General features: G+C 43.6%; 1 protein-coding gene across 1 annotated transcript in view; it reads right to left on the bottom strand.

Annotated features, from left to right (window-relative positions):
- The window catches only part of SPATA16 (spermatogenesis associated 16), an 84,455-nt gene that overhangs the window by 39,661 nt on the left and 31,642 nt on the right, over positions 1-13,152 (bottom strand). Inside the window, 1 exon segment of the mRNA XM_010573090.1 lies at positions 2,579-2,663. Within this exon segment, the coding sequence (XP_010571392.1) occupies positions 2,579-2,663 (85 nt within the window).

Consider the following 13,152-nt stretch of genomic DNA (forward strand, 5'->3'; position numbering starts at 1 on the left):
CCACGAACAGAAGAAACAAAAGTAGTCAATGCCACACCGGAAGATTATATACATGACCTGCTGATCAAAGCAAAGAGTGACATATCTAATCTAAAAATCTTTCTTCACAGAAGTAAAAAAAAAAATCATCCTGTTCACCATCTATTCCCTTCCTCCTCAGAAAATTTTGCTCACGGTTGTGAGCCAACGCTAGCGAGTTCTGGGGCAGAGGAGTAGTTAGCAAGAAAAGCGTGCATCAATAGCTGTTGCTTTGGTTACAAAGGCACATGAGCATGTATAGTCGTGACAAGTTATTTTCAGCTTTACACCGTGAAATAGAGAGAATATTAATAAAAAAGATTATGCTACCTCGGCTTGGTCTCTCCATGGTGGAAAGTCCCAGTGCAGTGTCACTCGCTACATCATCCTGCATAATTGTTGCTGTGTGCTCTAATGACATTGAAGTCACCCCCGATGCTGAGTGCACAGAACTCATCAGCTCGGAAGGAAAAGGTTGTTATTGGTGCTGAGGATATATCTTCATGAACAGCGTTTCTTAAGTGCTAGCTATTAACTTGAGTGGGAGCAGTACTGGGCACCCAGCTGCCTCTACTGTGTGCGTGTCAGCATATAGATACCGCTGAATCCTTAGCCCAGCCCACGCTAAGGCATACGCACAAAAGGCACAAAATTGCAGAGCAATCGCTGTCTCCCAGTGAAAATCAAGCACGGTGGGGGATCAGACAAATGGTTCGATCTCTACTGATATTTCAAAGCTTCTGCAGGCAAAGATGACAGCAACTCAGGTTCAGGAGAAAGGCAGAGAAGAAGTGGGAATGGGGCACAAACAGCATGGTGGTGCCTCTTGGTACTACGGGGGTCCGAGGAAGCCCACGGGAGACCTCTCCGTCAGGAAGAGAAATGAGCTGTGAGCCCTGGAGCGAAGCAGAGGTGAACCAGAGTCCTACCACTGCCAAAATCTTTTGGCCTTTGCTATCTAGAAGGTGATGGTAATGGCTGGAAGCGATTCAGTAGCCCCACTTCTGTTCTGGTTCATTCCCACCGTAGCCCAAGCACAGCTTCTGGTTTAGACACCATGAGGAGGCACCATGATGAATCTTGTCCTTCAGGCCACTTTTTCGGCCCTGTTACATAGTAGGGCAGTCTGAACCCCTGGGGGAGAGGACAGCTATGACAGGTCCTCCTTTAAAGGTTTATTCTTTGAAGCTTCCTGTCCATGACATCAAGAAAGGAAGTCAATGGATACCGGTGTTAAGAGACAAAAAAAGACATTCCATTCGAAAAATGACCCCTTCATAAAACCTGTTTGTGAACTCAAGATTTTAAATGAATCTGACCCAGTGGGGAAAAAAAATCAAACTGTTCTGTACAGAAGAAATTCTCTGCTGGAAAGCATATAAGAAAGTTCACAGGCACTGCAAACACTAGCCCAGTGGGTAATTCTCTGAATAAGATGCACTTTGCACTCACAGCAGTACTGAAATTCAGCAGCTCCCAGGACTGAGATTTATTCCATTTTACCAATAAGAATGCAACTAATAATAGTTTTAAAAAGGAAGAATTTACCATGTGAGCCAAGATAAAAGAACAGATTCTGATCTTTATTACTCTGGCTTATGTCAGACATATTTTGCACCACTTCACATAAAGTACAGGTGTCACAGATGTTCTCACAGAATAATCCCAAAACACATGGGATCAGAATCAGACCCCGAAATTTTATCGCAAGGGCCACGTATTGTTCCTAGTATCATTAAATTCCTTGTACGGACAAGGAGGACCTGAGGGCCAGGTCCATTCTGGGAGGCAGAAGGGTCTTCCAACGCCGGAGGCCCAAGTGCCGTACTCCCTCTGAAATGCACTTTGGTCGCATTGAAACCGAGGGGGTGAAGGCTGGGACTCCGCTGGCGGTGAGAAGCTCCTGTAGCAATAAGCCTCTGCCAGCAAAGGATGTAGCAAAGCATCCATTCCCCTCCAAGTTTATGTGAGAGCTCTCCTCGGAGCAGAAGGGGGTACCCTTAAACTTAAATTTGTGCTGATGTGGCTGAGCAGCCATCTCAAATAAGTATCACTCAGAGAGACGAGTCTCATTGAAGTCAATGGTCTACTCCCCACATAAGTAATCTTTGTAGACTGGGGTCTTACCTAGCCATCCTTCACAGAGCACTTTAGGTTCCTCTGAGACCATTCGTTACAGTCATTTTTTCCTCCCCTTCCGGTTGAAGAGTTTGGAAAGGTGTCAGAGGATTAGTATCATGCAAATTGCAAAAGGGAAGTGTCACTAAGGTAGGAAGACTTCACAAAAAATAGCTTAGGGGACTATGCAGTATCCAGAATTAAATTTTATAGCAGTCCATAAAATTGAAGTATGAGCCAAGGGTTAACAACCTTGAATCTTGCCCTTAAAATTAGTCCAAGAAAATCTGCTTCATTATAAATACGGTAGTACTATATAGTGTCCTGTTGATTGATATGCCCAAGAGCTACCTTTGTCGGCAGTCTTTTAAGCTATAATCCTTCATTTTGGTGTTAATAGTGAGATCGGCACCTCCTTCCTCATTGGGCTATCAATTTTTACCTGCCAATACAGTTTGATGAGCTTGCTTGTATGCTGCTCAGTGCCTCCTGTCAGCCAGTACATATAGTCAGCAATCATGGTGCTCCTGATGACAAAAGCAGAATAAATGAGTGTACAGGGAGAGAAGGATGTATATAGCAATATTTAAAGGAGGTAACATTAAAAGAGTGCAACACGAAGTTTGTATCAAAAGATTACGCATAAGTCTCAGTCTTTGCCCAACTTCAAGACAAGCGCTAGTAAACATTTTTTTAGCCAGCTAAACTATCTGCAAGCAAACAAGCCTACATTTTCTTTTAGTAGCTTTTCCATATTTTACTCTGAGCAAATATTTAATGACTGCCATGCAATATTTTAGTCTGGCTTTTCTTTTTTGCTATGAAGTATTTGTGGGTGAAATATCTTACGTGTAAGTACATTTCTTCTAGGGCAGCGTCAACATGTATAACACCCTGTAGCTTGGCAGTCTGAGAATACCACTTGTCTATGGCAAATTCAGACGCAGTTCACCTTTGATTAACTGTATCTTAAAAAAACCAACCCCAAACTAAAAGTAATCAGCTATCTTGCTACCTAATTGAGTATGCTTTAGTACTCTCACTGTCTGGGACAATCATTGCATTACTCTTTCTAGAGTGAGGGATATTAAAAAACTATTGTGCAATGGATATTAATGCAGAGTCTTAACAGACTTTAGAAAATCAGTTTGCTTTTATGGCTGCCTCTCCACATTGCTCTCCATTTCCTTTCCTCTAGAGATTCCAAATCCAATTAAATGTGACTAGATGTAATTCCAAATTGTCACTTTAGTCAATTAAACATATAATAATCTTGTGTACCTAATTACTAGCACCAAAAGTTTATTTGTTGATGCACTGCTATCAATGTGTACTTCTGCATGTTCCCCTTATCGTTGCCTATATATTAATTGTGCTTTGACATTACTGTAAATTGAATTTGAAATTTCCCCCTAGTTAAAAGTGTCTCACAAACAGGAATCCCAATCCTGTTGTAATACCCTTTCAGAATGTACTTTCCAAGGCTGTATTATGTTCTTAATGAGATATAACCAAAAATACAGGGATTTAACAATAAACATTTCAAAGCAGGCCCAGTATCAGGGGGTAACATATTGTTACAAACAGGAACTAAATCTTCCCTTAGATGTTCTCATACAGCTCCCATTAATTTAACTGGGAGAAAAGCAATTCAGTAGGATCCATGGATTTCTGCATAAGGACTGGATTTAGCCATAAGCTTTATCCAATGCTCATTCACATCATTGGCAAAAATCCTCTTGACTGCACTAGAACAAAGAGCAGTTTCTAATTGAACATCGTTAGCCCAGCCGGCACAGAATGAACAAAGGACAAAATCCTCATTGCCTTGAAAATCATTGGCAAAACTCTCATTGACTCCAAATGGTGCCAGGGTTTAATCCCAGGAATGACATATGGATCCTGTGGCTGAAGCAAAGAAGGTGAGCAAAGCATCCAGCTTTGCCTGTTTGACCTGCCAATGGTGTTGAGGAAAGACCTTCGCTGTGCTCTGAGGCGCAAAAGGGAAATAACCAGGCGGCACAAAATTGGGGGAAGACTTGGAATGAATCTGTCATGTTATTCTGTACCTTTGGTCTACTGGAGGTGGTCTACAAAGCTCCCAGCCCCCATGGCAATGGCAATAGCTAGTCCCCAGCAGCGTATGTGAGTGGTGGTGGCCTCCTGCGGCAACCTCGTGGGAAAGAAGGGGCTTTCCATCTAAATTTAGAGCACCTCTCAAGCACTGAAGCCTTGTCTTTTTTGGAGTCAAAGGACATTTGCAAGTGGTCATTTACAATTTGGGACCCTATAGATATTCGCCCCCCAGCTGCTGTCATTTCAAGGATTAAAAGCGGCAAATCCTTAACCCCGAGCGTCACCCCGCCGCTGCCTGCCGCTGCGGGAGCACTGCCACGGGTGGAATGCAATCAGTCGATACAGAGACCCCCGCGGTGTGCTTTGCCATCCCTACTGCCGGCCGCGGACTGGTGAAGTGAGGATCCATCCCACTGGCAGCACGACACGACCTCCAATTTGTGACCTCCCGCTCCTCGGTGGTAGCCAACGCTTTCTTCTCCCAGCGTGGCACTGCTTGCGAAGGTGGAGATGTGCGCAGCGCCCTGGGCAAACCTGGAATCGGTTCTCAGATGAGTTGCTTCAATTCTTTTTCTGTTTCTCAAGCATCAGCTGTAGAATGCAGAAGATTTTATTTGACTGATTGACTTATTTGGTGTGCGAATCCTCCTGGCGCAATCTTTTGCTAATTCTTTGCAGCGTGCTGAGCGCAACGTCGCGCTGATCGTGGCAGAGGTCTCCAGGCATCGCTGCGCTCCAGACAAACACCTTTCCTCTTTATTCTTCCTTCTTAATTTGTTCTTATTTAAATAATCAGAAGCACACTTACATTTCCAGCATTCGTGTTTAGTTTTTCAATATCTACTTTTATGCCTGCTAGATTTTTCCCGTGCTGCCGTGTATTACATCGGGAATAGCGAGGTACATACCTAAAGCTCCTCTGAGCCTTTCGAGTGCCTCCATCCCAGTTTTACTCCTCAGGTCCTTGGCCATCAGGGATCACACACAGGTCAGGACCGATGCTTGCTACTGTGACCTCGGGGCTTACGAGGGACTGACTTAAAAAATTCCACTTTCAGAAGAAACATGAGCATTAAGGCTCTATGTGTACGGTCTGTGTCCAACGCCAAATGTGCCCAAGTCAGGGAGTTTTCTTTGAAGGCCTCCAAGGCTCAATTCACAGATCCAGAGTGACACATGCAGTAGGGAACTATGAATTTCCAGACGCAGGGACACGGGTGACATTACGCTGCCCGAATATGGTTACAGGGCTGGGCACTGAAAAATATTTAGGGACCTAAGCACTCAGAAACCAAAGGACCGACTGAGATATTTAGGCATGTTAAAAGCCTGGCTCCCTCTGAAGTACATGAAGGCATAAAGCACTGAGCAGGGTTCCTAACTCTCAGTGAGGACCTATCCCCGTGGCCCATAGAAATCCAGGTAACGAAGACTTTCAGTAAGAGACTGATGAGCCTGGGAGACACTCTGAAATGAGACTTAAGTAAAATATTATTTAAGGAAATACTGTTTATGAAATTATTATTCAAGGTCCTCAGCCAGTGACCCAACTCATTCACATCTTTTTCTCCCTCCTTCATCAGGGTGAAAGCCTGTCGCATGCACGTATCTCAAGACACTATACTTGCTTCTGTTTCTTTTTTGATGGCTTCATGTCTAACAGTATTTCAGCAAAGCTGACCAACCTTCCAGTGATATGGCTATCTGGAGGTTTTCTTCTTTATTTGGTGGGCCCTTCTTTATTTTAAAATAGACTCATCTGCGATAATTTTTTACACTGTACAATGCAGTTCTTCCATTTCCTTCAGTGCACTAATGAAGAAGAGAGACATTTGCTTTCCCCAAATTGAGACAAAAATATAAAAAAACTGAGGGATGGAATTCAAACTGTCTGACTCTGAAGCTTCCCTTCTTATGTCTGATGAAATTGGCCAGGGAACAGGTAAAGAAGTTAGAAGGAATAGTCACTCTCACAGGTAACTCAGCAATTCAGATTATTCTTGCCATTTCTCTTTGTGTGTAGACATTAATCTCTTCTTGTTTGGGTTAGCCCAGTATTACTCACACTTTCACCTATACTAAGTACATGCTGTTTGGAAAAAAGTCTGAAAATTAGTTACAGAACCAGCTGTAACCTTCTTTTCTACTTGCACATCGAAAACATTGGCCCAATCTGCAGACCGATAAATACCAAATACAGATCAACAAGGGAATCCATAATGACTAAATTAGCCATCCCTTGTGAATTATAGTCAATTTTATACATAACATTATAGGTGGAATGAAGCATACAAAAGTCTAGGGCATACTGTAGGACTGCATTTTTATTAAAGGTTTATGGGGATAATGTATATCTTGAGAATGAAGCTGAGTTGCTTTGTTGTTCACTGGAACTCCACAGTTGAAAAGAAGCTTTCTGGTGAGTGCAGGAGGGATGGGTGGGATTAATTCCCCTCCCCAACAGGGATTTGGGAAAAGCAGAAAGCAGAAGTCCTTGAAAGAGGAGATTTCCTGATACTGATATTCCCAGAAACAGAATAAGGGACCACTCCCTGCCCTGCTACAATATCAATACTGTATATTAAATGCGATGTGCAATATTATCAGTTGGGATCAGCTGTTACATCACGTGGAGATTTTGGACAAGTAATGCTGGCCAGCAACAGACCTCGCTCTGATTTGTACCTCTGGAGTGACTACGTAAGAGTTCAACTTTGAACCCTCCTGAGCACAAGGAACGTAGGGTACAAAAGAATGGGAAAATAGCTCCCATTTAGAGCATGTAATGCGTTTTTCTGGATGAGATGCCATCTTTTTTTTTTACGGTTTTTAAAGATAGTGGGATTAAACTCACTAAATGGTGAAGAACAAAGATACGTGCATTCTCTTTCTACTTCTGAGACAACCATTTCACTGATTTTCAGAAATATTGGCCTCACATTTACAGAACCATCCACCAGTAATTTGAAATACTTAAAACACGCCCGAGTTTCAGGTGGGCAGCCCACCAAAGAGCTCTGTCTGATACGAGAACTGAAGTAGTTGTGACAACACACCTTCAGGAACACCTTAGGGCACGTCGGAGAAAAATGTGACACTTCCTTCTTTCAAAACATGAGGCTTTATTTTCAAATGGTTTTTTTCCTAGTTGCTAGTTTGGGCCAGTATGAACTTCCATAACATAACCAAACCCATCTGGGTTAATGTGGTAAGCCTGGATCCAAAGGTGTCTCGCAATATCTGCTCAATCTGGCCACTTGGTGGTGCAGAATAATAAGATATATTTCTATACATGCAAGCAAAGAGCACGCCCCGGATCCTAAACTGTCTCCCTCAGCCCATCTCCAGACTTGCACAGGACTTGTAATAAAAGAGTCAAAGGTAGCTTTTGCTGCATGACAGCTGCTGACACTAACAGCCAGTGTACAGCCAAATCCTTCGCAGCAGCCACGCAAGTCCGTGACAAGAAAATGGATGGGTACAGGTATAAGAAATATGCAGAGTTTTCTGGAATGCACCAAAGTGTTACCTTTCCAAAGAAGACAAGAAATTAGCATTGTTGCTAAGTACTTATGTGTTCATTTACCACTGTAAATACTGGAAAATAGAGGAAGGTGAGACTCAAGGTCAGCTCCTTAAGCCCTGGCTGCTCCCCTTGAGCAAGAAGCCCTGAAGGGGAGAGGAGGATTTCTCTGCAGATGGCAGACCTTTAGGAATAATCACTCCTATGCACATTAGAGTAACTTTCACTCTTCTCTGCTGTTCAGCCCCAATTGCTGCTGAGATCAGGAGGCTGCTAAGTGGCAGAAGATTACCTTTGCTCCCCACTTCAAGTGGTCTCACCTGGATCTGCAGTAAGTGGTACTAATAGAGGGCCTCGGCCCCTGCCCTGTGATGTTAGTCCTGTGCAGACCTACGGTTTGGGAAGGGTGAGTAGATTTCTATTTTTTTCAGTTTAACAGGAACTTTAACATTCTGATTTAGACCAGCTCTGATGCAGACACCTGGGTATTTGAGATCTCTAATGCAATAGTACTGAGATACAAGATGCAAAACAAGCCACTGCTCTCTTTTGGATGACTTCTCTTATTTTCTTCTGAGATTAGAAAAGGAAAGTGATGTTTGTAACTGGAATAAATAGGAGGTAGTCATTTTCATGCAATTATCCTATTTGAAAAGTGAACAAAATAACGACAGTTAATTTTTAAACCTCTCCACATATATTAAATAAATGTAAACGCATTACTTTGTTATGGACATCCCTGGAAACCATTAGATGATGAGAGAAAAACAGAACTCCAGCATATTGAGCAGAAATGAATGTCAGGATTTGCCGGTATATAGACTAGCCCTAAAATGGGGCAAAAAGTTAAATTATCTATGTATAACACTTTGATGTTGCTAATCCCTGCAGGGGACTGGCTAAAACTTCCCTTTAAACATTTCAGCAGTGAACTGGGAAGCTGCTATGAAACTCTTCTGTCCTGCCAAACCCTTCCAGTTTGGTGATGGGGTACGCTTGCTGTCTTTGCTGAAGTTTCTGGGTCATTAGCCTATTGCTAGAAAGCAGAAATAAATTTCCCTCAAGGAAGATGGCACCTGTGTTCAGAATACATTTATTACATTTATTATTATCTGTCCCATGGTTGCATGCAGGTAACAGCTTTCTGCGTTGTGTTGCGATTGCTATGCAGCGAAAACAAATGTTTCGCGTTTAATGGCAACTGCCACATGAGGACATAGAAATTGTTTTGCAAATGTGAGCTGAGCAATGCATGGGGAAATGGCAAGTCTTTTAAAATGATGGGGGATGTTCAGGAAAACCGGTCGCGAAGCCCAGCGAGATCTTGGGGTCTCCATGACCTGGTATGAAACAAGCAGTAGTCAAGATGGCTGTGCCGTACAAATCCCAGGAGGCGTGGAGCCCCAATGCCTCTGTTAGCCTCACAGCTGAGCGAGCCGTTTGGAGAATGGATGGGATAGCCGGGATGAACTCTTTGTAGCAGTGATGCAACGAAACGTTTGGAGGTGCGCGGTCCGTGCTTGTTCTGCGCTCTAGCTGGTGCTCGCTCTGCTCTCTTGTACCTGGTTGTACGTCGTGCTCCCTGGGTTAGGGATGTGCCTTGTACTGTCAGTGTTTGGATTTACTTTTGGGGGGGGGGGGGGAAAAAAAAACCCCTAGTATTGAAGGCTGCCTGCCTCTTGCCTCTGATGTGACCCTCTGAGGGAGCTCTTGTCTGACACCTGGACAATCTCAAGTGATAAAGAGTAACGCGTGTGGCGCAGAAATAACAGCAGGTAATTTTAAACGCAGACTAACACCGTATGTTGGTGTCAAATTAAATATCGGGCTGGGTGGACTTCCCTTTGGTCTTTGACTGATCCCGGCCCTCGTCAGAGCTGCTTTCCTAGATCCAAGTTACGAATCGCCCCTTTCGCAGCATTACTCCAGAGCTCCCAAAACCAGCAGAAGCTCTGCGATCCCTTGGTGGGCGGGGGAACCAGATCCAGATTTTTTCCTAGTCCTGGGCAACGTGTCCTCCCCCTGCAAATGCACTTGCCTGCGGGGCTCAGCGGTCACGCTGCAGGCAGGGGGGGCTGCACCCCAGGGCAGCCGCTGGGCTCTCGTCCTCCCCGCAGCTTCCAAAGTCCTGGTATAAAAAGAACCCTCCGTGGCTGCGGTGAATCGTGGGGCCAACGGGGACTCTCTGTGTTGATGGGTATGGGGGGGGCCTTTGTTGCTATGGTAATGGAATTTTTTTTTTTCTTTTTATAGAATTGGAATTTTTTTGGTTGTTTGTTTATTTCAGTTTAGGAAAGCGGAAACAACTAGGACAGAGGAAGACTATAAACTTCTCTCTGTTTTTCCAAGAGAAAATTTGGGCAGGATGCAAAGGCAAGGTAGCACAGGTGCAGGTGCATGCAGGGGGAGGCAGTCAGCTGGTGGCTCCTTGAGCCAATATCCCCAACCCCAATTATCTGTAGCTCTTTCCTTAGTACCAAACTAGCCCGAATTATTCACAGCTTTCCCACGCTACATTTTCAGGTCCTGCATGACCTGAACTCTTGCAGAGGGCTGAGGTTTACCACTTGCAGACCTAATTTGCTTTTCAGCTGGTGGGATTATCTAGATTAACTTTTTTTTTTTAATAGGAATGTCAAAAAGCTGAGTCAGCCATACCAGAGCTATTAAGATCCTAAAACTTCTTCCTCCTTAAGGATTGCTTACCCCTACTCTATGCAGTCAGATGAATATGAGCTGTTTGTTCTGGCAGAGGGACAGACAGTCTGTTTTCCCCTACATGTATACAACTAATTTCAAGTCACTACTGTTCTAACTGGTGATAAAAGAGCTATCTTAAGCTTTTCACAGAACACAGTGACACTGTTAAATCAGCACAGCATTTGGATTAGCAGGAAGATGAGAGCTACACAGCTTAATGACAAAAAGGGGCAAAATCCCTTCTGTACTTGAAACCCCAGTTGCAAAGCAAATGGGTGGCCGTTATTTTTCTTGAAGTTACAAATTTTCACCTTACTACTGATTCAAGGCTATTCAGTGTCAGCAATAGCCTGTTCTGTTTGAGTAAAGAAGAAAAATTGCTTTCATGCCTTATTGCTCATCTGGTTAGACCTTCTCCTGCGGATGCGTAACAGGCAGCTGTGGGGTCACAGCCCCTGGGCTTGGTGACTTGAAGGACGCACAGGCTCTGATAACTCTTCTTTCAGGAGCTTTCAGGCTCATCCTTGGATGTATGTTCCCTTTCTAGTGCTCTTGTCCTTGAAAGCAGGGGCCGGTGGTTTGTCTGCTCTGTCCTTATAGTATGGACCTCTGTGGTTCTTTTGTGGCTTACGCATCCCCTTGTGCGTACATGTCCCTTATCTCCCCCCTCCCTAAGGTAGCAGTCATTATATTGCCCAGCAGGTTGGGTTCTCCTTGGCCTTCTCCAAGACCATTTTCTCAGTTTTGGGGCAAAAGTGAGCCCAGGACCCTTGCCTGAACTTTCCATTCTGGTTATTAAGCGACCCTTCCTCAGCTGTGACCGTGTGTCCTTTGGCAGCGTACTTCCAGTAGCTGCTATTGGAGGCTGATCCCAAGTCTAAATGCCTTCTAATGCCTAAAACTTGCTGGTAAAGTCCAGATTAAATTTATATATAAATGCATTTATGCCCACTTGTTCAAGGGCCAAGATGGTCTTTCGACTGAAATAGCTTTTCTCCCTTCTGAGGTTTAAATCTTTACTGTGTTTGTCAAGAGCGTTCTTCTAACATCAGAGATACCAATAGAGGAGAAATATATTTACTAGCTGAGGTCCTAGTGAAAGTGGTTGCAGCACTTTGGAATTCATCATTTGCAGATGCTGTGACCCCACAGTGGTGTTTCTAGGATTGCTTTACAATGCCAAATGGCCTTAGGCTGCACTCTACGTGGTGGCATCCTACCGCAGTGCTATCCCGAAGGAACGGCTGTGCAGCTGACAAAATTCAGAAGTGATGCAGATATGGGCATATCTGACTTCTTGCATTAATTCAGATGTCCTTGCATTTAGACTGCTTCGTACGCTTATTCTCCTGATACTGGGCTGCACTAGTGAGAACTGCACACAGAGGAACTTGAGAGATGCTTAAATTGCAGTTGACCCCACTCTAACCTATGACTTTCTCCGAACTGAAGAATTTGGTCTGGTATGTCTTCAGCTACAAGATCTCAGGGGATCTCAGCTTGATATGAAGCTGGGTTAAATGTGATTATCCATGCTGCTTGTGCCAAGCAGAACTGTTCACAACCAGCCACTCCTGTTCACGTACCCATACAGTGTTCTGGGTGTATTTAACGGTCTATGCAATAACTTAAAAATCACACGAGGGGGTGGGAAAGCGAGGGATACTTAAAAGCAGAAAAAGGAATAGAGTGACCTTGTTCTTGCGCAAAAAGCAGGCAGAAATAAACGACGGCTTATGCTAACAAAACCCAAGTTTGTATTTCCAGAAACTGCAAGTGAATATCTGTATGCCATGGACTGTCTGTAACGAGCAGAGTACATTCTGTACCATTAGTGGGGTTTGACTAAGACCAGTGACTCCAGTGAGATGACAGAAGTAGTGCTAAGCTTAGTTTAACACAATCTGCAGAAGCAGCTCTGCACAGTTGCTATAACACTATGTTAAACTAGGCTAAACTCTGAATACTGCTATAGTCACTGCTTTTGGAACCACTCTGGATTCAGTCTGTCAGAATGTTCCTCTCCTTTACAAAATACATAATCTCATTTAAAATCATCTAGTTGCCTGAAAGCTACTCAATGTGGGGAAAAAAGGCTGACAGAGTTCCCTCCTGCCTGCTGATGTAGTAAACTTGCTGATTGCTTATCTGCAGTAACACCAACCACAGTTTTTTTTAGTTTTTGAAATCATATTTATGAACACCTTCTTGGTTCATACTGTCTTCTAAAATATGGGCATTTATATGTACTGCTTCTTAGGAAAGATCAGTTTCTGAAAGTGTATTTTTTTAAACTTTTATTATTGTTGATATTTTAAAAAATCTTCAACCTCACTTGAAGGGGAAAGCCCTCCTTTCCCTGTCCCCCCCAGCACCCCAAACAATTCCCCTTGTACCACTTCACCTGTTGGGATACCACTGAATTTTTGGGTTTGAAAATATCCTGGGCAGGATTCCCCACCTGTCACAAAGCAACGCACTCTCCTAACGCAGCTCTAAAATGTCTGGCTGATCAGTGGACCTCAACTCTTGATGATTCAGTAGATGACAATTTCTCTCCGAATCATCACCCCAACAAGATTTTAGGGAGAAGAGACTGTTATCAGTGAGATATAAAAGGAGATCTGGGAACTATCCCAACACTTCATTGTTTTTCAGCAAAATGTTTCACTTCCTTATTTTGAAACAGCTTTGTTTGAAAAGCGAGCTGTGTTTTC

This window comes from Haliaeetus leucocephalus, unplaced genomic scaffold, assembly GCF_000737465.1.
Source record: "Haliaeetus leucocephalus isolate CR32 unplaced genomic scaffold, Haliaeetus_leucocephalus-4.0 Scaffold362, whole genome shotgun sequence".
Lineage (NCBI taxonomy): Eukaryota > Metazoa > Chordata > Aves > Accipitriformes > Accipitridae > Haliaeetus > Haliaeetus leucocephalus.